Here is a 27,909-nt window from a genome sequence, read left to right on the forward strand (position 1 = left end):
CAGGCAACACACTAAGCTGGCCTTTTTGTGGCAAATGGTGAGTGAGCATGTATCAACCGTGGTTATTGGGCGATATAAAAATGTAATAAATAAATAAATAAATAAAGCCAACATGGTTAGGAACAGTTCACACATCACAATAAACCACAATGTTTAGCTCAAAATGGCTTGGAGCCAGGCTATCTGAAGGATTGCCTCCTCCCATATGTACCTGACCGGACCCTAAGGTCATCCTCAGGGGTCTTTCTCCGCGAGCCCCTGCTAAAGGAAGTGAGGCAGGTGGCTACCAGGAGCAGGGCCTTCTCTGCTGTGGCACCCCGGCTGTGGAATGAGCTCCCTAAGGAGGTTCGCTTCGCACCTACATTATATGCTTTTAGATGCCAGGAGAAAACCTTTTTATTCTCCCAGCATTTTAACAGATAAATTTTATCTCAATGTTCTAAATTTTTAATTTTGCATTGCTGCTGTTTTTATCTGGTTGCGCTTTTATATTGTATTTTATATTATGGTTTTATACTGTTGTTTTATATTTTGAATGGTTTTCATTTTTGTGAACCGCCCAGAGAGCTCCGGCTATTGGGTGATATAGAAATGTAATAGATAAATAATAAAAATAAATTTTTTAAAAATGCTTAACCGCCATGGCTTAAGCATGTCGTCTGAACAGAGCCTGAAAGCCTAAGGATGCAATCCTACACCTGTTTAGACTAGGGTGACCATACAAAAAGGAGGACTGGGCTCCTGTACCTTTAACAATTGTATTGAAAAGGGAATTTCATCAGGTGTCATTTGTATATATGGGAAACCTGGTGAAATTCCCTCTTCATCACAACAGTTAAAGTGCAGGAGCTATACTAGAGTGACCAGATTTAAAAGAGGGCAGAGGAATTTTCATCAGGTTCCTCATATATACAAATGACACCTGCTGAAATTCCCTTTTCTATGCAACTGTTAAAGATACAGGAGCCCTGTCCTCCTTTTCATAGGGTCACCCTAGTTTAGACGGAGAATAAAAGTCCGACAACTCCCAGAAGCCCCCCCAGCAGGGGAATGCTGGCAGTTGTAGCACTTTCTTTCCGTCTAAACACGCGGAGGTTCGCGCCCTGAAAGCCTATCACGGAAAAGGCCCGTAAAGGTCTCCCCAGCTTCCCTGGGAGGGGGCACCTCTGAAGCTGACCCCCGGAATGGGACAGCTGCTCACACGAGTCTGAAGCCACGAGACACGCGGGAGGCCGCAGCGTGGTTAGTAAACTCGCCAGATGCGTGTCCCCGCTTTCACACGTGCATTTGTACACAGGAACGTAAGAAGCCCTCTCAAAGCGCAACGCCCGCACGGGCTGGGCTCTCTTGAGGTCCGCGGTACCTTCTTTTTCTCCAGGCCGCCCATGGTTGTCGACGCCGCCGCAGCCGCCGCTTCTTCCGCACTGCCGACACCCACGTGGAGCCTCTGGCTGGCCGGTCCTAATAGACTCCGCCCCCAAGTGCGTCATCAGGGCCCCCGCCCCGCCCCCTCGGTGTGTTCTCCTTGATGCCTGAACGGGCCCCGAAGGCCGGGAGTTACATTAGCCGGCCTTCGCGGCACCGAAAGAGCGAGTGCGGCGAAGGAGCTGCTTCGTTGCCTTCATCACAACGAGAGGCGGCTGTTCTGAGCAGGCATAGTGTTAAACGCCTCGAAGGAGGCAGCTGTAAGGAAGACCCTATGAAGCGAAGCTGAGGAACGCGGGGCATGCTGGGGGCTTGGCTGACCGTGATAGAGCTGGAGAGATAGAAAGACCTTCGTATGCAAGACATTAAGCTTTATATTAGACGTAGAAAAAGTAGAGTGATACTCAGGGCTTAACTTCCGGGTCTTGTAGAGCTTGGTTTTGGTCCGGCCTCATAGAGCTACCCACAGAAAGTAATAGAGAAGTTTAGCACTTTAGCTCTGCTCTGATGTCCACCCTGCGCCACCTAATAATAATAATAATAATAATAATAATAATAATAATAATAATAATAATAATAATAATAATTTATTATTATTATTATTATCTGCTTTTTCTAAGTGGGGTCTTACTTCGAGGGAAAATCCTTTTGGGGTTTTTTGGTTTTAATCTTAGAACTTATAAAAGCGTAACCGGTTTGCATGCAAATCAACGCATCAGAAAGCATCTGCATCCAATAGCACGTAGGATTTGGCCTGGAAGGAGAGAGCAGAGGGGACAATTTAAGTCCTTTGGCCTTTGCTGCAACCTGAGAGGTGTCCTGTACGGTGAATTTCGGGTCTGGAGATCCAACCCGGCCTCAGTCTCTCATTTGCAATATTAACGCTGGACTATATTGCAGGAGTGTCGTGAGCTGTTCTGCCAGCCAGAGCTCTCACCCAGCCAACAACAGGGAGATAATGAATTATAGTTGTGTTGGGGTTGATGTATTTGGCAGTGCTATTCTTTTTTGTAATTTTTTTAAAAACTGGAAAAATGTTTTACATGAAATAAGGCCTGAGTTACAGCACAAACTGTTTATGAAGCTTATTTATTGCATTTATATCCTGCCTTTTTTCCTCCAAGGAACCCAAGGTGACGTACATAATCCTCCTCCTCTCCATTTGATCCTCACAACAACAACAACCCTGTGAGGTAGGTTGGGCTGAGAGTCTGGGACTGGCCCAAAGTCACCCAGTGGGTTTCCATGGCCGAGTGAAGACTAGAACCCGGATCTCCCAACTCCCAGTCCAACACCTTAGCCACTACACCACATTGGTACCTCACAGATGTGTTAGACTACAACTCACATCATCCCCAAATAGCCCAGCAAATTGCTGGAGTCCTGCTGGCTAGGAATGATGGGCCATTGTAGTCCAACACTTCCGGAGGGCACCACGTTGGCATAGACTGCCTTAAGCCCATTTGTACCTGATGCAATTGCATCACCCAGTGATACTGAGTTCCATAGTCCATTTATTTATTTACATTTTTATCCTCGGCCAAGAAATCTCCTGGGGTGACTTATGTACAATCAGTAAAAACAAGACAATCCGTGCTTGCAGGCTTACAGTCTAAAAAATCACAACACAAAAGGAAAAACGGATGGGGGAGGAGAAGAGGGGAAATTATTTCTTTTGGGCTGGTAGAATATCCCTGCTTTTTCTCTTATCTTCCACTGCTTCAGCCTGCTGGAAATTATGCCATGTACCTAGCTCTGTCGTTACAATCCATGGCAGTAGTCAAACACAGTGGTGAACATTATGAATACATCTTTATGTTCTAGCAAATTGTTTCAGATGTGGCACATGTGTTAGTCCATAGTATAAAAACAAAAAGAATTCTGTAGAGTCCAAGTCTCATATTTCTTTTTTTAAAATATTGTAGCTGTCTCTTTAAATTCAAATTGAATTTTTGCTTTCTATTTGCCTGTAACTGACTTTTCTGTCTTGTTTGTATCCATTCCTGCATCTGATGAAGTAGGTTTAGCCTACAAAAGCTCAGGCCTTAATAATAAAACACCGTTAGCCTTTAAGATGCCACAGACTCTTTTTGTTAGCAACATGTTGTTAGCACATGTGTTATATAGCTGGTTAGGATTATGTTATAAAGATCACATCTTACATTTTAACTCTGCGCCCATGTGTATATATAAATTTCAGCAAGACTGTTGAAACATTTTCGATTTTATGAACGTTAGAATGACCCACCCCACAATTACTGCTTTGTAATGGCGGAAAGCAGACTCTACTCACCGTCTTTAACTACCTGGACACTGCAGTGTCCGTGTAAATAACTGTCACCTTAGGATAAAGTTTCACACATCTGACGGTGTGGACTTGAGTGCACAAAAGCTTATGCTGTAAAAAAAAAAATGCCATAAAAATGTGTTAGCTTTTAAGGTGACACAAGACTGTTGTTTTTGTTATATAGAGACCTAATTGATAATTAAACATGTTATCTCCAGTTTGCACATGTTCAGATGTTCTAATGTGTGTCGCACAGTCATTGTGAGTAAACTGCACTTTGGAAACAGACACATTAGAGGTTTGTTTCAGTGAGGAAATCCGATTCTTTGTTTCTAAAAAAATAAAATAAAGCCTACTCCGAATCCTCCTGGTAGAGGCAAAGGGGGACCTTTTGGTAAAGATTTGTTACAAAGTAGCTCTCCTCTGAATGAGCAAGGCAACACTGACAAGGCAAAGTTGCTTGATTTTTTTCTGTTGTTGTTGATGAATTAGCCCAAAGAAAAGCACATAAAGCATTTCTGAATGTGAAGAAGTGATATCTTATATACATCTTGAATAAAAGCGCTTGCTATTACCTTTTTTATTTATCTATTTATTACATTTCTATACCGCCTAATAGCCGGAGCTCTCTGGGTGGTTCAGATTAAATTAAAATTAAATTAAATTAAATTAAAAACATTCAAAGTATAAAACAACAGTATAAAACCATAATATAAAATACAATGTAAAAGCTCAACCAGATAAAAACAGCAGCAATGCAAAATTACAAAATTATAAATCGTTCTAGTTCATATGTATTTAGAACTGATTAAAAAATACTTAATGAGCAGTTCGAAATGGGGCCTACATTTCCCACCTGGCCTGGGCCTATGACCAGCTTTGCCCAGCCCTGCTTTCATGACCTTAGTACCTCTTATCTGGAAGCTGTGATTTGAACGGAGATACTTGCCAATAGCAACCATGTGGAATCAAAATGACAGATGCTTACGGAGTGTGAACACCGTGAACGAATCTTTATAGACTAGCAAATTGTGGTCGAGCATGTGCATAAGCTGATAAGTATTCCGATATAATTCTGTTTATTTCAGATAAACTCCATTGTGGATCAGGGAAGAGACCTAACATGTCAGTAAGGCTGCAAAGGTTATTTGGTGTTCAGTGTTTCTTCTTCTTTGCATTCTCGGTGAGTGATTAAAAAGCAATCTATTGCCCTTTGCTTCTTCCATTTATTCACTGCTGCAGCTCGGCCCAGAACTCTAGCCTGGCCTCTCTTCAACTTTATCGAAACAAAACAGCCTGCGAACAGCTGACTTCAGCAGCTGGAAAAGGCATCACGTGACTCCAAGCAAACAGGAGTGAAAAAGGCTCTCCCCCACCACACTCTGCCTCTGGGGAGTAGGGGGAGAAAGACTGTCTTTCTAAAAGCTGGTCTTAGCCCCCCCCCATCACCCCCTTTGTAATTAAAGGGGAAACAAGAGGAAGTGAAGAGACCCGGTCCTGGGACAGGAAGCCACTGCAAACGCCAGGAGGTAGGGCTGCATCGATGCAGCTGGGTTTGTCCTTCCTTTCCTTCCTCTGTCAGATTGGATGCTAGCTTATAGATAAGCGTATGTGTTTTCGGACTTATTCCGAGGAAAGCGTGCATAGGATTGAAACCTAAGGGTGCTCTCCTACTCCTACGCAAGTTTAGACAGGGAAAAAAGTCCTACAACTCCCCCAGCAAGCCTAAAGCACCTTCATCTGGTAAGAGGTGCACCAGAGACCAACTGCGTGGTTGAGCAGCGTAAGCGTAGGGTGATGTACATTTTGTTCTGCCTTTCCCTTCCTCTTTCTCTCTTGGGGGCCTTGTAGATCAGGGATCAGCTGGTTCCAGTCCTGTGTGTAGCCTCTCTCTCTCTTTCTTATGGTCCACTGATGTACGGCTGGACTCTCCACCAACTGCACGTGAGATACTGGTCCTTTCTATTCGGCCCTGGTTAGGCCGCATCTAGAGTATTGCGCCAGCTCTGGGCTCCACAATTCAAGAAGGAGGCAGACAAGCTGGAGCGGGTTCAGAGGAGGGCAACCAGGATGATCAGGAAACAAAGCCCTATGAAGAGAGACTGAAAGAACTGGGCACGTTTACCCTGGAGAAGAGAAGATTGAGGGGAGACATGAGAGCACTCTTCAAATACTTAAAAGGTTGTCCCACAGAGGAGGGCCAGGATCTCTTCTCGATCCTCCCAGAGTGCAGGACACGGAATAACGGGCTCAAGTTAAAGGAAGCCAGATTCCGGCTAGACATCAGGAAAAACTTCCTGACTGTTAGAGCAGTACGACAATGGAACCAGTTACCTAGGGAGGTTGTGGGCTCTCCCACACTAGAGGCCTTCAAGAGGCAGCTGGACAACCATCTGTCAGGGATGCTTTAGGGTGGATTCCTGCATTGAGCAGGGGGTTGGACTAGATGGCCTTGTAGGCCCCTTCCAACTCTGCTATTCTATGATTTTATGCATTTGGGGGGAAATGAATGGGGTCAGATTGGGACCCCTAGGTGGGTAAGATTTGGCCTAAAGGCCTGGGGATGTGCACCTCTTTATTAAAGGCAGAGGAATCCTGTTCAGTCTCCACAAACGTAAGAATTGCCTTTCTGGATCGTACCATTTTGTTCATTCTTGGGAAACCTGCAGGGAGGGTGTGAGGGCAACAGCTTGTTTGTGCATTTGCAGGCACCCAAGCAAGATTTGCAGGTACAGTGCTCCTATATTTTGAGTCTTTCTTGCTTAGAATAACTGAAAGAGCTATTCTCCAAGAATCTGAATAATTCTTTTAAAATGTCCTTTGTCTGCTCTGGTTTGCATGCCCGTTGCTGTTTTCTTTTCTTCTGGAAAATCTTATATTAGTGGTATCATCAGCTCAAGCTCATTAACAAAGAGATAATTAATGTGCTGAATGCTCATCTCTTGCCTTACATAAGAGAAGGTCATAGTATGACATTTATCAAGAGGAGCATGATTTCAGTGCAACACAAGAAAGTGACAGAAGCCCCCACAATTCTCCAGGTGTGTTCCCCCTGTACTAGCGTGACCCTATGGAAAGGAGGACTGGGCTCCTGTATCTTTAACAGTTGCGTAGAAAAGGGAATTTCAACTGGTGACATTCAACACCTGGAGAAATTCCTTCCTCATCACAACAGGCTGTTTTTTATCTGGTAATTTGTTGTTTGTTCTGTTATTTCAGTGAGTGGATTTTTAAATTATTTTTTTTTACTTTCATGCACTTCGTTAGCCACTTTGAACTTCTCCTTCGGAGAAAGAAAGCAAAATGGTGTGGGGTTTTTTTTGTATAAATAATATAATTCAAAATGCAGTTGGCAAAGGAAGTTGTGCTTAATTTCCTCAATTTAGAAACATCAGAGCTCATGGCTGCTTGGAAAAGCTTCTCCAGTTTAATTTCTACCTACCAAACAGGCGTTAAAGGGACAGGAATGCTGTTCTAGGATGACTGGGGAAGCATTTTCGACCCTTGGATGGAAAGGTTTTGGCGAGGATTCTGCTTTTGCAACTGGCAAGCACCAGATATGCGTGCGTGAGATAAACCTGTGGGGTTGGATATATGCAATGTGTAGCACCAACAAGCAGGAAACTAGGTCTTCCCGGTCAGTGCCTCTTTCTTATCCAGCCAAAGTCCTTCCTGTTTTGCCAAGTCAGCTCATGTGCCTCGGGAAAGTTCCATAGTCGGGACATTTCTCTAGTTTAATCAGTGATCTTGTCCAGACGGGCTTCAGAGCTCGGTGGAAGCCAGGTTGTTTGGATCGGTCTCTGGACTCCTCCTAGAGCTCCGGTCAGCGTCCTTGTCGTCTGTCTTTGCTCTTGTTGCAGGCATGGATCCGAGGTGGCCCTGGGTGTTTCTCCTCCTCCTCCATATCCTGTTTGGCTCAGTCCAGCAGTGTGGTAAGTCTGCTTATCTTCCTCTCCGGCACCGTTTCCCAACCTGTGGCGTCCTCCCCGATATATTTGTCTGCACCTCCCATCATCCCCTGGCAGCACAGTTTGCTGGCTGAGAATGGTGAAAAATGTAGTCCAATACATCTGGAGAGCACAAGGCTGGGGGAGGCTATACATCATTAACTTGTGGAACTCACTGCCACAAGATGTGGCGATGGCTGCTAGCTTAGATGGCTTTTAAAGAGGCTGAGACAAATACATGGAAGAAGAGAATTGGTCTATCAAACATTGCTAGCTGCAACAGCTAAATGTACAAGGGAAGTATATCTCTTGACTACCAGATACTAGAGGCAATAAAACCAGAAGCTGGTGGGTGTGGGTGGGTGGGTGGGGGTGTTTTCATGCCCTCCTTATGGGTTTCCAGTGGCATTTTGGTTAACCACTCTTGGAATCAGAATGGTAGACAGATGTTAAAGCCACAAAGTTCTGAGCCAAAGTTGTCTACCTGGTCCTGGAAACACAGAGTAGATTAAAGAGATGTGGTGGCATAGTGGCTAAAGTGTTGGACTGGGAGTCAGGAGATCCAGGTTCTAGTCCCTACTCGGCCATGGAAACCCACTGGGTGACTTTGGGCCAGTCCCAGACTCTCAGCCCGGCCTACCTCACAGGGTTGTTGTTGTGAGGATCAAATGGAGAGGAGGAGGATTATGTACGCCGCCTTGGGTTCCTTGGAGGAAAAAAGGCAGGATATAAATGCAACAAATAAATAAAGAGATGCTGCAGGGTCACAGCCTCACTTTGTCACCCAGAAAATGGGACCATCGTGGGTCTACCTTGCAGGATTGTTGTAAGGATGAAGACTGCAACACTCTTTGTTTGGCAGAGCTCTCCTGTCTGTAAATTACTTTTTCCTGCTCTGGATTCATGAGAGCCTAAGAGGAGCGGCACTGGATCAAACCAAGGGCTTCTCTAGTCCAGCATTTTGCTCCCACAGAGGTCAACAAGACGCCCCTGGGAAGCCCACAAGCAGGATACGAGTGCAACAGCACCCCACCCCACCCCACCCCACCCACTCATCTTTCCCAGCAGCTGGTACACAGAGGCCTGTTCTCTCTGGAGCTAATATACAGGGATCAAGCAGTGGAGGCTGGTGGCTCCAATGTCAGTGGGGTGGTGAATCTGCTCCGGGTTTCAACCGGAACCAGTCAGAAGTCTCAAGGCGCTCCCCAAGGTGCTTCTGCCTACAAGCCCCACCATTCCTAGCCAGCATGGCCAATGGTAGTCCAACATGTATGGAGGGCAACATGCTGGGGACGGCTGAGTTATTTAAAAGGCCCCGTGAACAAAAAAACTCCTCACTTGGAGCTGAAAAGACTTTAAGGGTGGCCTTTTTGAACGCTCCCTCACAAAGCACATACAAAAGTTCCCTGCAAGTAAACAAACAGAAAGACCAAATATATATATATATATATATATATATATATATATATATATATGCACATTTAAGGAGTCAGGACCTTTCCCAACCAGCTTCTGTGCTGCTAGCTTTCTACTTGCAGTTCATCATTCCATATCGAGGAGCATTAACAATTTGCTTTGCCCTCCAACGGTCCTTTTGACCACCTCTGGATGTCAGTGCCTCTTCCTCTTCTTCACCTTATTCTGCTGCTTGGGTCATTTGAGATCTAGGATGAGCTTATTTGTTGAGGATAAGAACATATGAGCCATGATGGATCAGACCGAGGGTCCATCTAGCCCAGCACTCTGATCGTGCAGTGGCTGACCAGCTGCTGACCAGGGACCCACAAAGCAGGACATGGTGCAACAGCACCCTCCCGCCCATGTTCCCCAGCAACTGGTGCACACAGGCTGACTGCCTTGAATACTGGAGGTAACACATAAGCATCAGGGCTAGTAACCATTGATAGCCTTCTCCTGCAGGAATTTATCCAACCCCCTTTGAAAGCCATCCAAATTGGCGGCCATCACTACATCTTGTGGTAGTGAGTTCCATAATTTAACCATGCTCTATGTGAAGAAGCCCTTCCTTTTATTTGTCCTGAATCTCCCACCAGTCAGCTTCATGGGGTAGAATCATAGAATAGTAGAGTTGGAAGGGTCCCTAAAAGGCCATTGAGTCCAACCCCCTGTTCAATGACCCCATTTGGGCCCTAGTATTATGGGAGAGGGAGAAAAATGTCTCATTATCTACCTTCTCCATACCATGTATACTTTTGTACACCTCTATCAGGTCTCCCTTTAGCCTCCTCCTCTCCAAGCTAAACCATCCCAGCTGTTGTAACCTTCCCTCATAGGGGAGGTGCTGCAGCCCCTGGATCATTTCAGTTGACCTTTTCTGCTGCAACTTCCTTACATTCATCTCTCTCTACCTCTCTCACACACATGGAAGAAATCCCCAGGGGAAATTCTCAAGCCATCAGATCTTTGAACGCAGAGCTCCTGAAGCTGACGGTGGCAGAAACCTCTGAGGAGCTAAACCCCAGCATCTACCTGGGCCTTCGCCTCTCTGATGACCACAGCCTCGCGAGGGAGAGCCAGTACCTCCAGAGACTACACGCGGCCTTTCAGTCCAACGCCAGCAGGTCCGACCCACAGAAACAAAGTACTAATTGAGCCCAGTTTGGCAGAGGAATTGATCTGGGGCAGAAGCAGAAAAGGGACATCTGAGGGGGTGTTTAAAGTTTTTTTGGAGTGGGAATTAGCTGAAATGTATGGGAAGTATTTTGTTTGATCTCCCTTGGTTGTCAGGCTGCAATCCAATAGTCACTTACGTGGAAGTAAGCCCCATTGAACTCAGTGGGACTTACTTCAGAGTAGACATTTACAGGGTTGTATTACAGGTCGCCAAATTGGTAATGTCCCTTTTTCCTTGGGGGGGGGAGGAAAAGCTTTAAATATCTGGGGTGGGCAACCTGGACCTTTGGTTTAATTTTAAAAGCCCTCTGTAAGCAGTCAGTTTACATCTCTGGCAAGAAGAACCTGTCCCCTTCTCTGGAAGCTGACAGGATGGCGAGGAAGAGGGAAAGCGGGGGGTGGGGCAGGAAGGGAGAAGGGGTGACCCCCAATCACTTTTGGCCCTGCTCACTGCTGACATGTGGCCCCTGCAAAGTATTTGGGTGGGAGGGACTTGGGTGGTGTCTATAACCTTGTAGTGGCTGCACAGTGGCGCTGCATGGCTTATATGATGCAGCCCCCAACTTGCAGCCACGTAAGCTTTTGCCCTCGAAACTGCACTTTTTCACAGTGGCCCCGTTCAGGACGCCTTAAACCAGGGCTTTAACCATGATGGTTAAGCCGTGGTTTAAGGTGTCTTCTGAACGGGGCCATCGTGGTTTAACTGCGATTTTTCTGGTGGTGGTTGCTCCAAGGTTACCATGTTGTTTCTCCATCTGACGGTGGTGGCCTTGGTTTGGCTTAAACCCAGTGGGCGTTGCTGGGGGCAGATCCAAGACCAATTGTGTGTGTGTCCCGTCCCCCCGCCATTTAGACTAAGCACAGGAACACCGGGCAGGAGGTGGGCTTGATGAACTGAATGGCCCCTGGCACTGTGGTTTTCTGGCCTGATAGCCCATGCTCCCTTCCGCCACCTATATTTATCAGTTCCGCTTTGCAGCAGCGATGCTGTGGCATTTTGAGGGAAGCAGCTACAAAACCGCGTCGTATAGACACCCCCTTGGCCTTGAATGGGCCATGAAGACCAATTAACTCTACAAAGACTTGCTCTCGGTGGAGGCTTCAATTTCTAAAATTCTTTCGTTCATTTATTTATTTATTAAATTTATATACCGCCCCATAGCTGAAGCTCTCTGGGCGATTTACAAAAGTGAAAAAACTGTGGCCATTATAAAAAAGTATATAAAATTTAAAACTATCAAAAAGATATAAAAACAACAGGATACAGTATCCATTTTAAACAACAACAGTTCTGGGGTCCATTAAAAAACAAACAAACTTATCATATGTTGTTAAATGCTGTTAAATGCCTGGGAGAAGAGAAAGGTCTTGACCTGGTGCTGAAAAGATAGCAATGTTGGCGCCAGGTGAGCCTCATCGGGGAGGTAAAACAAGGGAGAGGGCCACCACTGAAAAGGCCCTCTCCCTTGTTGCCATCCTGCGAGCTTCCCTCGGAGGAGGCACTCGGAGGAGGACCTTAGATGTTGAGCGCAGTGTACGGGTAGGTTCATGTCGGGAGAGGCGTTCCGTCAGGTATTGTGGTCCCAAACCAGCACCTTGAATTGGGCTCGGAAACATATAGGCAGCCAATGCAAGCGGGCCAGAATCGGTCTTATATGTTCAAACCTCCTTGTTCCAGTTATCAATCTGGCCGCTGCATTTTGCACAAGCTGCAGCTTCCGAACCGTCTTCAAAGGCTGCCCCACGTAGAGGGCGTTGCAGTAATCTAATTTGGAGGTTACTAGAGCATAGACAACTGAAGCTAGGTTATCCCTGTCCAGATAGGGGCGTAGCTGGGCCACCAAACAAAGTTTGTCGAAGGCACTCCGTGCCACCAAGGCCACCTGGGCCTCAGGGGGCAGAGATGGTTGACATCTGCCGGAATTTTTGGGCTCTTCTTGGAAGTATGGCTATGACAAGCTGTCAAATGAAGCAGCAGCTAAGGCAAAAACTCCCAAAAAAGGGGGTGGTTTGTACTTTTCTATGAAAATGATATGCTGGGGGCTCAGGCAAGTGGGGATTCAAAACAGGGCAACCTCAAGGGTGAGGGCAATAAAACTCTGGGGTGCTATCACCCTGCACATGTTTGACAATTGAAACATACAAGTTAGTGGACAAGGCAAGCCTGTCTGTTTTGGACAGTCAGAGTTGCGCATTCGCGCAACTCCAAAAGCCCAACGACAATTATGGACATTTGCACACTTTAGCAAGGCCAAAAAAATGTTTTAAAATTATTTTTCAGCCCTGTTTTGCACACATTTTTTTAAAAAAAATGTTCCGACTGCCACTGGCCTCGTGATCAGAGAGGGGAGAGGGGACTTGGCAGCAGACAAGACGGTTTCTGCTGCACAGTCTGGAGCTGGATGGAGGACCAAGGGGAAAGGAAGGGGGAATGACCCACGGCAAGCCTGATCGTCTGTCGGACACACAAACTAACCAACTGTGATTCGTTTGTGAAACAAACCAGGCTGTGCAGCTTGCCAGCCATGATGGGTTGTTGTTTTGCATGAACTCAGCCATTGAGTATAATAATTGTAGCCAAAACAAGGCCTGGGGCGTCCCAGTCAGGCAGCAGAGGAAGAGCTAATGGTGTGGTTGTGTGACTTGCTTTGGTCCAGGCCTCCTTCCGAAGTCCACTACCAGGAGCATCCTGGGACAGGCCGTCTGGCTCTTAACCTCCTTGCACTACGTGCTGCGTGCCAGAACATGAATACCATCACGGGGAAGCAGCTGGTCACCCAACTTAAGCTTCACTTGGAGGAGGAAATGAAGCAGATAGGTAAGACCGGAGGAGGCGCCAAAGTGACAGTGTGGAGTTGCTTTGCAGTGATGTCTAAGGGTGCTTAGGGGTCACCTGGAAGCACAGGGCTGTCAGGGCTGTGCCACAAGCAGCTGATCTGGAGACATTAGGGTGTGCCTGGGCACACTGGGCACACCCCATATGCACGCCTATGGTCTTCCCCTGGGTTTGAACCACCCTGAGGGTTGGACTTCATGCTGGTATAAAACTAGCTTGGCACAGCCTGAGTCTGTTGCCGAGACTGCTCCCACCTGAGCAGGTACGCAGCAGATGGCTGTGAGTGGAGCCTCACGCCATCACCTCGGTTTTGAGGACCAGCGACTGCTGACCTTTCTGGCTTTGGGACAAACTGTGGCTTTTTTTCTGACTTGCAAACTGGGTCTCTGTATCAGAACAATCCCAAATGGAGATTCCAGCCATGTCAGGGAGTCAAAGCAAGGGGAAAGAGAGACTGTCGTTAAAAACAGTAGTAAAACAAGGAACAGCAGAATAAAATTGACAGGAGAATAAAAGCATCTACACCCAGTGCTGAAAAGACAACCAAGTTGGCCCTGGTAGGTGTTCTTGGGAAGAACATTTTGCAACTGGGGTGCTATCACCGAAAAGGTCCTGTCTCTGCCACCACCCAACTCCCCTCTGAAGGTGGAGGCTCCTGCAGCCTTTGATCCAGATCTTAGCAAACAGGCAGGTTAATGCAGGACTCAGCCGTCCTTCAGGTACCCTGGTCCCAAACCATATATGGATTTATAAGTTAAAAAACAGCACTTTGAATTATCCCCAGTAGGAACCTGGCAGCCACTGAAGGTCTTTTAATATCATTAATATATGTTCCGAGCAGCCAGGGCCCATCAACAATCTCACCGCCATAAAATGAACCTAACATTTCAGAATATGAAACTTAGCTTTTCTGAGTAATTTTCAAGGGCAGACCCACATACAACACACTGTGGTAGTCAGGCCTGGATGTCAGCAGACCATCGATATACTATATAAGGTGCCAGAAGGCACACAACTACTCCAAACGCCAATAAAAAGTGATAATTATCAAATAACCCATTTATTTACCATTTATAAAGATATGTAAAACAAACTGATGTATCTCAAGGTGGTTAACAATCACGATGTTGGACACTATAATAACCAATAATATATACCATACATGAAATACAATTATAATACAGTTCAACAATATTACAGACTTTTAAAACACTTAGCACCTGAGACAGCACCATCAGAATAATATATATACACAAACAGGGTTTCTTCTCAATAGTATGGTACTGTACTCTTTCATGTATGGTATATATTATTGGTTATTATAGTATCCAACATCGTGATTGTTAACCACCTTGAGACACATCAGTTTGTTTTACATATCTTTATAAATGGTAAATAAATGGGTTATTTGATAATTATCACTTTTTATTGGTGTTTGGAGTAGTTGTGTGCCTTCTGGCCCCTTATATAGTATTACTTAATAACTACTGCCTTCTATTACTTGTGTAGCAGACCATTGATAACCATGGCAAGGCTGCCTTTGTCTGTATTATTGCTGGGTCATAGCAATGGTAGCCTGACATTTATTGATTTTTAGTTATTTATTTTACTTTTAAAATAAAGAAGGACCTCATGGTTCTCTCATCCAAACTCTTGATATATTTATGTATTTATTACATATTTATGCTGCTCAACAGCCAGGGCTCTCTGTGCAGTTTACAACTAAAACCATGAAATCCAATTTAAAACTTTAAAATGACATAAAGTCAGAATAAATTGCGGTCCAGGGAAGGCTTGTTTAAAGAGATATGTTTTTAAGAGGCGTTTAAAAGATATTACATTTTCTGCTTCCTGAACCACACGAGGGAGGGTTTTCCAGAGGGTGGGTGCCACTACGGAGAAGGCCCCGCTGCTGAATCATGACAGCATTCTCTTGGTCTCGGAATGACAAGCAGGGCCTCCTCTGAATATAGTAAATGTCGCCTGGGTATGTATCTTCACAACAACCCTGTAAGGTGGGTCAGGCTGAGAGATACCCACTGAGAGTTGCCCAGTGAGAGTTTCATAGCAAAGTGGGGGTTTGAACCTGGGTCTCCCTGGTCCTAGCCCCAAACTCTAACCACTACACCACACTGGTGGTCACATAAAGGATAAGTTCTTGAATCCCAAAGCAGAGATCATTGGCCTGGAACGGGGAAAGGAATAGATAGGGAGTCCCTGTGCACAGAAAGGGCTTACCTGTTGGCCGTCTCCTTCTGCCTTCAGACAACAAGAGCATTGCCCACCCCGTCACCAACTACTACCAGTACAGCTTGGGGGTCTTGGCCCTGTGTGTGCACAGCAAGAAGATCAACGAGCGTGTAATTGACAAGCTCCTGCATGCGGAGGCGCAGAGCAAATTTCGGCACATCCGTGGGCTCTCTGTGGGTAAGAGCCAGCTTGGCACATTTCATAGAACCATAGAATAGTAGAGTTGGAAGGAGCCAAAAAGGCCATCAAGTCCACCCCACTGCTCAATGCAGGAATGCCTCCAGTGTGGGAGAGCCCACAACCTCCCTAGGTCACTGGTTCCATTGTCGTACTGCTCTAACAGTCAGGACGTTTTTCCTGATGTCCAGCCGGAATCTGGCTTCCTGTAACTTGAGCCCGTCATTCCGTGTCCTGCACTCTGGGAGGATCGAGAAGAGATCCTGGCCCTCCTCTGTGTGACAACCTTTCGAGGATTTGAAGAGTGCTATCCTGTCTCCCCTCAATCTCCTCTTCTCCAGGCTAAACATGCCCAGTTCTTTCAGTCTCTCCACAAAACCTTCCAGACCTCGACTGTTTTTCTTTGCTCTCTGGTGACCCATTATGACGTAGAGGGAAGCCTTTTTTATCCGTTTTACAAAAACGTTCCTACTCTTGGCGAATGTCAATTTAGAAGCTGTCTGGGGGCTGTTGAATGGCTTTGCGCCCCTGACTCCCCGATGACTTGCTTTCCTTGGCTTAAAACTGATGGTCCTTCCCATAGGCATGCACTGCACATTTCATTAGGGGGTGAAGCCAGGGAATTTTATTTTTTATTTTTAAGCCCCTGATTGGAGCAGTGTTGGCGGGGAGGAATCACACTTTCCTGGGCTTCTGGGAAGTGCACCTCCTCCTCCACTCCAATCGGGGTCTTAAAGGCCCTCTTAACACAAGGTAGAGTGGCATGGGGAAATACACACTTTCCGGATACTCCAGACACATCAGGGTACACCTGGGCACACTCGGCACACCCCATATGTACGCCTATGGTCTTCCTCTGGGTTAAAACCAGCTTGGCACAGCCTGAGTCTGTTGCGGAGGCTGCTCCCACCTGAGCAGGTACACAGCAGGTGGCTGTGAGTGGAACCTCACACCATCACCATGGTTTTGAGGACTGGCCACCGCTGACCTTTCTGGCTTCAAGACAAACTGTGGCTTTTTTTTACTTGCAAACCGGGTCTCTGTATCACAACAATCCCAAACAGAGATTCCAGGCCCTAATTCGCCCACACCTATGCATTCAAAGTGAGTGTTTTAAAATGAATGCCAGACTTTGCTCAGTTGAACTGTGAATGCACCTGGTGCCTTTACGGGAGGGGCCGTAGCTCAGGAGTAGAGTATGCAGAAGGGCCTGGGTTCGATTCCTGGCATCTCTGCGGTAGGGCCAAGAAAGGATCCTTCCTCAAACCCTGTGGAGCCATGGCTGCCACTCAGTGTCAATGCTCAACAAAAAGTTAAGGATATATATACAATGAAACCATAATGTTTAATATACAAAAATATAAAATTAAAATTAACAATGATATTGCATTAAAAGTGCAATAACATATTGCACAGACCAATGTGTAGCTAAAACCACATAGAAAGAGGCCAAATGCGTTTCGACAAAGGGTCTTCGTCAGTGGCCAATACGGACTGCTGTGTACCCCCTGAAGATTTACTGGGGCTAACTTTACAATTCCCACAATTGTGTGGTATAGAGTGTCACTCCCTTTGAAAATATGTCGGGCTTCAGCCTTTCCAAACTGCTGGTGGCTGCCCAAAAATCGAGAAGAACATTCATAGAGGTCAATATGGTGAAGTAGTATTAACTTTTATACATCTATGGCCCTTTTAATGTAAATTCTTAATGTCTTATTTTAATTATTTGTATTAAAACTAACTTTTACAAATTTGTGGGCACCTTTTAATGAAAACCTTTTTAGTATCTTTTTGTATTTTACTCCTTTGTATTGTAAAGTTTTTGTGGGTTTACCTATGCATGTGTGAAGTTTATATGACCATGACGGTTGAAACAACAAATAAACAAACAAACAATTAGTATATTAAACATTATGGTTTCATTATCTCCTTAACTTTTTGTTGAGCATTGTATTCTTGTTTGTTAAGGATTTCTCCTTTCCTTGCTTTTGCCTCTCAGTGTTGACAGTATGGGGCTAGATCAGCCTTCCTCAACCTGGGGTGCTCCAGGTGTGTTGGACTACAACTCCCAGAATGCCCCAGCCAGCATTCTGGGAGATGCAGTCCGACACACCTGGAGCGCCCCAGGTTGAGGAAGGCTGGGCTAGATGGACCCAGGGCCCGACTCAGTAGAAGGGTTTGCCCACCTTCTTCAGACCCCCCCCCCCCCCAGTGGCTTTGCTCTTGGCTTCAGGGCCCCACTCTGCTGCCCTCTGGAGCTGGCCATGCCGGCCGTAAGCGAAGAGCAGACTCTCACGACGATGGAGCCGCCTCCCCAAGGTCTATCCATGCGCTTTGGATGGATGGTCGTTCCCAGGCTCTAGCTCTAAATGTTGCCACATCCCCCACCCCTCTACTGCCCTTCTTCACCCAGACACGGAGGCCATGGCAGGTTTGGCCTTTGCCTGCCTGAAACGGGCCACCGGGTACACGCCGGAACTAGCGCCGAAGCTGGACCACGTGGTCAACAGACTGAAGAAGAAGATCCTACGGGCTCAGACCTCCGAGGGGGCTTTTGGGAACATCTACAGCAGCCCCCTGGCGGTGCAGGTGAGATGACTGGTGTCCATCCAGAGGGGTTTCCTCTGTATGGTCCGTAGACGCAATGGCAATAAATAATCCAGTGCGTGAAGAGCGCAGTTTTGCTTTTGCCACATTTCCTTATTTCGTGGCGGGTTTAAAAAATTTGGACGCCTGCCAGCACCATGTCGGAGACCCCTTTATTTATTTATTTAAGCATTTTTATGCTGCCATTCAGCCAAAAAAGGCTCTCACGGCGGCTTACAAAAGTATTTCTTGACAGTCCCTGCCCACAGGCTTACAATCTGAAAGACATGACACAAAAGGAAAGGGGATGGGGAGGGAGGAGGAGGAGGGGGGAAGGAAACCCCTTTGCCTACCTGCAAGTTCTATGGCGCTCATGGGTGCCGTGTTGGGGATCCCTTGCCTAAGGCTAGCTGCCCCTCCGCTCCCAGCCTCCATTGCCCCATCTACAAGAGAGGGATAATAACAGTGGCCTAGTTTACAGGGCATGACGTAGGCTGCCATCCCGTGCCTGCTTACCTGAGAGTAAGCCTGGGTGGGGGAAGGCCATGTCCTGCGACCCTCACCTTTAGCAGCGTAATGGATATCAGAGTGAGGGAACAGCTCCCTTCCCCGGCCTCTCTCATGCCCTTTCCATCTCTCGGTGATGCAGTTTCTGATTGCTACACGGTCGAGCCGGGAGCCGAAGTGTGCCAACGGCGTGGCTGCCCTGCTTCGGAGCCTGGAGCAGGGAGGATTCAAGAACAGCCTCATCATGTCTCAGCTGCTGCCTGTGCTTCACGGCAAAAGCTACCTGGACCTTGCCGGCTTGCAGTGCAACGCAGGGAGAGGTACTGGGGAGGCAGCGAGGAGGCGGTTGCAAGGCTGGGTTGTGTGGATCGGCTCCAGCTAGGCAAGCGTTCTGTTTTGGGTAGGGTGACCGTATGAAAAGGAGGACAGGGCTCCTGTATCTTTAACGGTTGCATAGAAAAAAGAATTTCAGTAGGTGTAATTTGTATATATGGAGAACCTGGTGAAATTCCCTCTTCATCACAATAGTTAAAGGTGCAGGAGCTATACTAGAGTGACCAGGTTTAAAAGAGGGCAGGGCACCTGCAGCTTTAACTGTGGTGATGAAGAGAAAATTTCACCAGGTTCCCCATATATACAAATATCACCTGCTGAAATTCCCTTTTCAATACAACTGTTAAAGATACAGGAGTCCTGTCCTCCTTTTCATATGGTCACCTTAGTTTTGGGCCCAGGGAAGGGAAGGGCCTTGGCTCAGTAGCAGAGCTCCTGTTTTGCATGCAAAATGCTCCGGGTTCAATCTACCAAAGGCAAAAAGGAGGAAAGCCCTCTGGGAAGAGCACCAAGCAATTGAGTGGTCCCTCACTGACTGGGTTCAGACAACATGATGGTTTAAATAGCCTACGTTTGGTTATTTAACCCACCGTGGGTTATCGTCTTGCGTGGCAGGAGTTTTTTTTAACCAACAATTGGTTATTTGGCTGAAATAACCAACACAAATAACCAGCGCTGGGCAGAGTTGGCTATTTGAACCACCGTTGGTTATTTTGTCAGCCATACAGTCGCAGGGCAAGAGCGGTCAAAGTACCGGCTGCCGCTCTAGTCCAGCCAGCAGGATAGATTTTCGGCAGCAATGGCTGATGGGATACTAGCAGGAGGACTGAAGGGAGCAGAGGGCGGGGGATGAGTGAGTCAACTCAGCATGGACTAATAGTCAACTCAACACTGATCCTAATCCACACCATGGTTGGTTATTCTCATGTTGTGTGGGGAGTACCCCCTAGATAAACAACCGTCGAGTTGATTATTACTCTGCCGTTGACTATTGTGTTGTCTGAACGCAGCCAACATGACAAAAATGAGAATACCATGGCAATATATTTTTTTAAAAATGTACAAAAAACCCCAGCTGGAACAGGTAGAAGTTGTTATTTATCTTTATTGTTCAAAGCTGTAGGTCACCACAATTCCAAATAAACTGGAACAATAAAATTCAATAAAAAACAGACCCTTTTAAAAACAATACACAAATAATAATTAAATTCGTGTATTTGTGTTTTTAAATTGTTGGTTGTTTTGTTATGCTCTTCATGGTTTTAATTTTTGTGAACCGCCCAGAGAGCTTCGGCTATTGGGCGGTATAGAAATGAAATAAATAAATAAATAAATAAATTCACATGTTAAAATCACACTTCCCCTCCAGAACAATGGCAACAAAACCACAATCCTTCCCCATTAATTAATGTGAAGGTACAGAATGACGCCTGGCCCTTAATTTTCCGGCGGTAGGGCAAATTTTGAAACCTGGGTCATAATATAGATCTCCATCAGACAAGTGTTTTTTTTGCACACTCATTACTGGGCACTCACGGATTTTCGCAGGTCCTTCTCATGACGTCGTTTCCCCCCCATGTGATGATGCTCATATACACCTTTGCCTGCAGGCAATGTACAAATCTGATCCAAAGAAGGTTTATTTGACAAAGAGCTGAGGGTATGATGGAGAAATTTATACTTTAGGGACTCGTAAAGGGGGCAGCGTAGTAAATAGCGTTCAATATCCTCAACTTCACTGGACTCACAGATGTAGAATCATTGGTGAGTTGGGATTTTGATAAACCTCCCATCCAAATAGGCAGAGGACAGACTCTGGAGTCGCAAAGCTGTGAATGATTTTCTTAAAGAAGCCACAGTAAGAGTAATAAAATATTGCTCCAGACCGAATGAGAATATGATTGAAATATATTTTTAAAATGTGCACGACAAACAACTGGGTGGAACAGGTAGAACTGTACCTTGCAAGTAATTTCAATTTACTGGGGCCCTTTCTACACTGATGGGTTATCTGAAGAAAATAGAGGGATTGTCCCTCCCTGCTCCCGGGATCCCCTGTATGGCATTTGGATGTGCAGGAATGATCACGGGATATAGGGCTGGGGTAGACATGCCCAAGGTCTCTTAGTATCGACAGTGGCACAAATACAGATGCAAGAATGAATGAAGTCAAGAGTCACGCCATTAAACAGATGCAAAGCCATGGTTAGTTGCTTTGCAAGTGATTACAATTCACAATGGCTCAGCAGCAAAATTGCTCATACAAAAGTAGAGATTTATTTATTTATTTATTTATTTATTACATTTCTATACCGCCCAATAGTCGGAGCGCTCTGGGCGGTTCACAAAAATTAAAACCATTCAAAGTATAAAACAACAGTATAAAACCATAATATAAAATACAATATAAAAGCTCAACCAGATAAAAACAGCAGCAATGCAAAATTACAAATTTAAAACACCGAGTTAAAATTTATTTATAGACTGTTCAAATGCTGGGAGAATAAAAGGTCTTCACTTGGCGTCTAAAGGCATATAATGTAGGTGCCAAACGAACCTCCTTAGGGAGCTCATTCTACAGACAGGGTGCCACAGCAGAGAAGGCCCTCCTCCTGGTAGCCACCTGCCTCACTTCCTTTGGCAGGGGCTCGCAGAGAAGGACCCCTGAGGATGACCTTAGTGTCCAGGCAGGTACATATGGGAGGAGGCGTTCCTTCAGATAGCCTGGCCCCAAGCCGTTTAGGGCTTTAAATGTTAATACCAGCACTTTGAATCGGGCCCAGACCTGGACTGGCAGCCAATGAAGCTGGAAAAGGACTGGCGTGATGTGGTCTATTATATATTTACCCATATATAATAGAACTTAGTTCAAGAGTAATACTATTAAGCAGATAATAATGATGATAACTACTCCAGAATTTATGGTTGTTTCTGAACTTCATCAGAAGAGGGAGCTTTTGTGAATGCTCTGGGTTCAATCCACAACATCTCCCAGTATAGCTGGGAAAGACCCCTGCCTCCAAACCCTGGAGACCCACCGCCTGTCAGAACTGATAACACTGGTCCCAGTAGATCTGGGTTGGGGACTTTCTGGCATGGGTTCAAATGCAGCAGTAAAACAACGACAACAAAGGGTGCTTTTGAGCATGTGCAGAGTGCTGAGATTAAGAGGCAGGGGTGCCAGGTCAAAATCAGGCTGGAGGATGAAGAAGAGACTCACATGGAGAGGTCAGCCTGGAACAGAAGTGGAGGAGGTCAAAAGAAGGAGAAGAAAAATAATATAAAGATGATCATAAATTTATTTTTTACTTTATTTATTTAGTACATCTATATCCCACCTTTTTTCTACCAAGAAACTCAAGGCAGCATAAATAATCTTCCTCCTCTCAATTTTTATCCTCACAACAACAACCCTGTGAGGTAGATTGGGCTGAGAGACTGTGACTGGCCCAAGGTCACCCAGCTTCCATGGCCGAGTGGGGACTAGAACCCAGATCTCCCAGCTCTACACCCTAACCACTACACCACGCTGCCTCACCGTGAACTGGTTTGGAAGCTGATCTTTTGCTTCCTCCTCCATAGACTCCTTGGAAGTTGGCACTCCGTCTCCCAAACCGAGGGGGCCAAGTCAGCCAATAAGCGTCCGTCTGATTGTGGAGAACTCCACGAGTCACCTGTACAAACAGCTCCTGCAGGTCCCCCTTGGCGCCTCCTTGTTGGATATACTGACGGCTGCCAGGAAGCTGGGCCACAAGCCACTCAGGTGGGGCCACCATCTTGCCTGACTCCGGCTGGGTGTGAATGGGACTGGCCAAGGGAAGGGGGGTCCAGAGAAGAGGGCTGAACAGGGAGTGTCTACTCAGGAGTAAGCCCCATTGAGTTCACTTGGGCTTTCTCTCAGGTAAGGAGGCACAGGATTGCAGACTACATAGTACCCTATAAAGTAGGGCAGTGTTATTATTCCCCTCTTATTAGATGAGGCAACTGAGGCTGAGAGGGGGCAGCTTGCCTTCAGCCAGGGGTCTCCAACAGGCACCCACATTTTTTTTAAAAATCCACTTCCCCCATTTTTAAAAAATATACGTACATGAACTTGTATGAAAGGCACACAGCTTTCTAGCCGTTATACATGGGCGTCAACAAAAGTAGACCAAATACTCCAATAAGTATCCATTTGGAGGTGGCACCTATATGCCTCCTGTTCTCATAATGAAAGCATTGTAAGGTGCTCAATCCATTGCATTAGGCAGGTGTTTCTCCTTCCAGTGTTGTCATATCAGACTTTTTAGCTCCTAAAAGGTAGCAGAGACTCTCTTTACACTGACCATTTGTTAATCTCCATGAAGCAGGTAAAGTACTTTAAAAGGGGTGCGCACAGCAGTGCCTATTAAAAGACTGTTCCAGTACAAAATGTATCCACTTCATGACCTCCTCCTAGGAAGGAGCAACTACTGGGCATTGCCAAAGCACAGGCTTTAAAGAAGCAGGAGCTGCATTGCAACCTCCACCAGCATAAGGCAAATTAGACAAAGCCTTATGAAAGAGCTGCTAATGACGCTTCCGCACCTTGGAGATCTCCGTTTGAACTCTGACTGCTTTTGTCTGAAACCCGGAGCAGATTCACTGGCCCACTGGCATCGGAGCCACCAGCCTGCACTGCCTAACTATATATTTCACATTATCGGGGTACAGCACTGTGCCCCATCTGAGGTGGGGAAGCTCAGGCCCAGAGCCCAAATTGGTTCTCCTAGGGTTCTAATTCAGCCCTCTGGGGGTCCCAGACAGCCACGCACCCCTGCTGTCCCCCACCCCACCCCGAAACATTAATATGCCTCTCCTAAGGCTTTAAGCTACAATACCCTTCCATTAATTTTATTTTTATTTTTTTTTGCATTTTGGCCCCATCACTTTTCTCTTTGGCCTCTGGAACGCAGCCCCCGAGAATTTCTCTGAAGTTGACTTCGGTCCTCAGCCTGATAGACTTTCGCACCTCCGGTTTAAGCTGTTTTAATACCAGAAACGTGCTTTGGCACCATTTAAACGAGCGATAAACAGTAAATAAAACTGCACCTCCTGGGAAGGGTTCGGCAAATATGGGTTGACTGTCAGTCTTTTATGGCAGAGCCGGCTGTCCCTAAAAGCCAGATTTTCAGTGCTGGGAAAAACATACTTCCAGGTGCGGGAGGGGGCAGAGCAGCAATAGCTCCCCCCCCCCATTATGTCCACTGTGCTGAGAAGAAGCAAAACTCCCAAGTTACCCAAGGCAGGATCTGAAGGGAGGAACTGTGCATTTGTGGAGGAAGCGTTTATCCTTTACTTTGCTGACGCACATTCCTTGACAGTTTGCTGGAATGGGGGTGAAACTGGTGGGTGTGGGTGTGTGCGCGCGCACACACACTCTCCCTTTGAGAGCGCCCCCTCCCCATTAGAGCAAACTGTCAGGGAACACAGAAGATCTCTGCTTTTATAAAATGGAGATGCACAGCCACGCATCAGCAAAGTAAAGGATAAAAGCTCCCTCCGCAAATGCGCAGTTTCGGATATAAATTTGGGTGAATTAAAGTAGCATTCAAGAGGTTAATTAACACAACCCTGCCCTCTGCCCGGCTTCCGGCAACCAATCAGGGGTTGCCATCCACCCCTGGCTTGACCCCGGAGCAAGGTGACACGGCAGAAGGGCCGTGGTGACCTTGCTTTGAAGAAAAATGTCGGGGTAACTTCCCGAGCCCTGCGGTGGCTGTGAATCGGCGGCTGCGTCGTATAACTGACCCAGCACCGCTGCACAGGGGGGCCTTGAATGCCCCTCTCTGCAATGTGGCTTTCGAAGCTGACCTGTCGCCCTGCACTTCCTGACACGGCTTCTCTTTCACTTTTGCTGAACAGCTTTGAGACCGAGGAAACCCTGTCCGGCCCGCTACTCACCAGCATGATGGGGCTGAAAGCCCAGAAAGGAGAACGCAAGTACTGGAAGATTCTCCGGGCCCCAAACACCAGCCTGCGGGAAGGCGAGTATTGGAAACGCAACACTGAGGACCACCTGCCTCCCCCCGGGGCTCTTGTGTGTCTGCAGGCACTGCCTGAATTAGCAACGCTGCTTCCGAAGACTACTAAACGAAACAACCCCCCCCCCCCACGTCCACTTCAAATCCTCTTCAGCCCTATTCTTTAGGCCGTGGGTGGAGAATCTGTGTGCGCCCAGATGTTGTTGGACTCCAATTCCCATGATCCCTACCTGGCCAAGTATGAGGGATGATGGGAGCAGCAGTTCAGCAACATCTGGAGGCCTGCCGTTTTTCCCAGCCCTGCCTCGGGGGTAGAAGAACTGTGGTTTTTCTTTTGAACGGGAAAGCTTAGATTCTCACGATGGTGAGCGCTGGACCATCTATCAGTTTCGGTGCTCGTATGTTGCAGTTGTAGAAGGGCGGGCGAATAGAGGCGGCGCTGGTCTTCCATCGCCTGTAGATGGTATTCTGACTCGAAATCCCTTCAGGGAGCTGAAGGTGGCTTGAATGTTGCACATAGCACCAGGGAAGCTGAGTGTTTCACATTTCTGCTTCACATGCCTCCCTTTGTTCGTGCTTCCACTGAAATGCCAAGAGGAGATCTTCAGCAGACGCAGGGAGGAGAAATGCCTGCACATCGTACATTTCCAGTCCCAAAAGGACAAGTGCATGTACTCCTATATCCACTTGCTGGTGCAACTTATCGCACTGGAAGCTACTCTGTGCTCCAAAGCTGTGGAACAGTGACCCAGAACCGCTTTTTACACACCCTTATCATTTATACTTAAAACCTAACGGCTTTCTGTCTTCTGTGAGTTTGCTTCTGGCGCAGTAGTCGGCATTTTAAAAACCGTGGCTTTTATTTTAAAAGACCAAGATTCTGATGTTGGCTCCAAGGATAAGTGTGCCATGTCTGTCAAAATCTCAGAAACCACAGGCAGGCTGGACAGGACTCCAGGGGGGGCTTACAGAGTTCATGAATCCCAGCAGAAGCAGGGTGAGGATGTCAAATAAACCTTGTCCAAATTTGCTGAAGTTGCATTACTGACCAGAGGTGCAGAATCTGGTTTCCCTTTGAAGGAGAAAATATTAAATATGCAGGCCTGTATAAAGGAGACTACCGAGATAATAGAAAAGCTCAATTTTTGGCTTTTAAACATTAAATAAATAATGAAACAATTCTATGCCCTGCAAAAATTATGCTGATGGAGTTATATTTACATATTTTCACAGAAGCTCCACCCCGGCTACTGAAAACCTTATTCAGCTACCTCTCTGGCTTCTGAGATTTCCAAGCATATTTTTGCAACCTTGAAGGGCTAGAAACTTACTTTAAAAAATAAAAATAAAAATGAATGAGTTCACCAGGATTGTATTCCATGCCCAGATTCACATTCTGCCCTTTTTTTTTCTGTACTCCTGCATAGCTGCAGCATGCGCAAAGTTCTGGAAAGGAGCTAGAGAAAAACTCAGACTGCATAAAGAAACTTGCGTTTTGTCTGTACTTTTTGCAGGTATTGCTGACTACATTCCACGAAATAGAGAAAACATCATCTTCAGGTTTATTCCATGGTAGAGGCAAACCCCGGCCTCCCTGGCCGACACTGCTGTCGCCACCAATTGCAGGAACATGCACTGTGTTGCCACTGGATGACTGCAAAGTGATCTATTTCTCATGTCTTTCAATGAGGACTAGAATCTTGATCTTCGATGGACACTTACCTCTAATGCAACTGCTTGCTCAAACCAGGCTCAAAGGGAAAAAACGCAACCACTGGACAGAGAGACACAGAGCCTCAGTTTTGTTAATGTTGATTTCATAATGAAACGCCGCTGGAAGTCCATCCCAAGACATTTTGCCAGCTCTAGTAGGTCGACTTTGCAGTGCTGTGTGTGCTGCTGTGATGTATCCAATAACAGAAGGCACTTCAGGGCACACCTTTTAATCGCACCCTGGTTCACAGGTGTCTCTAAAACACTGCTGTTCAAACAACCCCTGCGCTGCTCGGGAACTCTGAGTCATTAGTGACAAATCCAATGAAACAAAATTATGGATTTCAGACTATAAAGTCACAAGACCGACAAAATAAGAGTGTGACGTTTTAAAACCTAGCAATAAACATGTGAATCATCTTCCTTCCTTCCTTCCTTTCAAGTTTGTCATCTCTTAAGATTGCAATGAGCATCCATTTCTGAGGGCCCCCCCCCCTGTGTCTGATTCTGCCTTTTTTCCAGTTTTCAGTAAGGGATCCGCCGTAGTGAAATTTGGGGTTCGATGGGATTGGGAAGACGGCTCTACCGACTACCGCCAGCAGAAAATCTAAACTTTCTCAACCAAGTTATAGGCCAACCAGGAGTTGTCCTGCCAGGTCTATTGCTAGAAATCATGAGGTTAAAATACCTAAAGATACTCTGCATGGGAGGAGGACAGCAAAAATCTAAATCTTCAATAATAATAATAATAATAATAATAATAATAATAATAATAATAATATAATAGATTTGTATGCTGATTCTGATTTAAAACTCTTGCAGTCCCTTCTCTTCAGCCTGGTTTGTAGGATCAGGATCTGAGTGTTTTAAGGTTTGGGTATTTACAAAGCCTTAAACAACTCAGGACCAGGATACTTAAGAGATTCCCAGATCCCCTACTTTCCTGCTCAGTTGCTGCACTCATCAGGAAATTCTTTCTTGGTACTGCCCAACATTTTGACCCATCACGGCTTGGAGTAGGGCCAGTGGTGTCGTAGCAGCTACTCCCTGCAACTTCCTACCACTACAAATTATGAAAGCACCAACCTTTCTGACTTTTCGGCACCAAATGAAAACATAACTTTTCCAACCAGCGTTCCCAGGAAGGTAAAACTGTCCTCTATATTTGATTGATTACATTTCTGTACTGCCCGTATAAAGTCTTGTTTTTAC

The 27,909-nt window shown here is 46.2% G+C and overlaps 3 protein-coding genes across 8 annotated transcripts in view; 1 reads left to right on the forward strand and 2 right to left on the reverse strand.

Moving 5' to 3' along the window:
- The window catches only part of PES1 (pescadillo ribosomal biogenesis factor 1), a 46,325-nt gene extending 44,874 nt beyond the window's left edge, over positions 1-1,451 (reverse strand). For both annotated transcript variants that reach the window (XM_063144273.1, XM_063144272.1), the window contains exon 1: positions 1,364-1,451. In XM_063144273.1, coding sequence (XP_063000343.1) covers positions 1,364-1,387 — 24 coding nt within the window. In that variant the 5' untranslated portion in view covers positions 1,388-1,451. The remainder of the gene's footprint in view (positions 1-1,363) is intronic.
- The window catches only part of SF3A1 (splicing factor 3a subunit 1), a 418,137-nt gene extending 396,689 nt beyond the window's left edge, over positions 1-21,448 (reverse strand). Inside the window, exon 1 of the mRNA XM_063144268.1 lies at positions 21,438-21,448. The gene's annotated coding sequence lies outside the window, so the exon portion shown is untranslated. The remainder of the gene's footprint in view (positions 1-21,437) is intronic.
- TCN2 (transcobalamin 2) lies at positions 4,739-27,120 on the forward strand. Of its 5 annotated transcripts, none has more exons than XM_063144276.1 (10): positions 4,739-4,895; positions 7,573-7,644; positions 10,049-10,241; positions 12,951-13,111; positions 15,395-15,556; positions 17,970-18,145; positions 18,792-18,969; positions 22,565-22,745; positions 24,866-24,987; positions 26,499-27,120. In XM_063144276.1, the coding sequence occupies exons 2-10, from the start codon at positions 7,575-7,577 to the stop codon at positions 26,558-26,560; spliced, it is 1,305 nt and encodes a 434-aa protein (XP_063000346.1). In that variant the 5' UTR covers positions 4,739-4,895; positions 7,573-7,574; the 3' UTR covers positions 26,561-27,120. The 5 variants fall into 5 exon arrangements, with proteins under 5 accessions (XP_063000346.1, XP_063000345.1, XP_063000348.1 ...); XM_063144275.1 differs by lacking the exon at positions 4,739-4,895 and adding an exon at positions 5,053-5,241; XM_063144278.1 differs by lacking the exon at positions 4,739-4,895 and adding an exon at positions 5,324-5,455.
- Positions 27,121-27,909: the final 789 nt, after the last annotated feature.

Source organism: Elgaria multicarinata, chromosome 18 (genome assembly GCF_023053635.1).
Source record: "Elgaria multicarinata webbii isolate HBS135686 ecotype San Diego chromosome 18, rElgMul1.1.pri, whole genome shotgun sequence".
In the NCBI taxonomy this organism is placed as follows: Eukaryota; Metazoa; Chordata; class Lepidosauria; order Squamata; family Anguidae; genus Elgaria; species Elgaria multicarinata.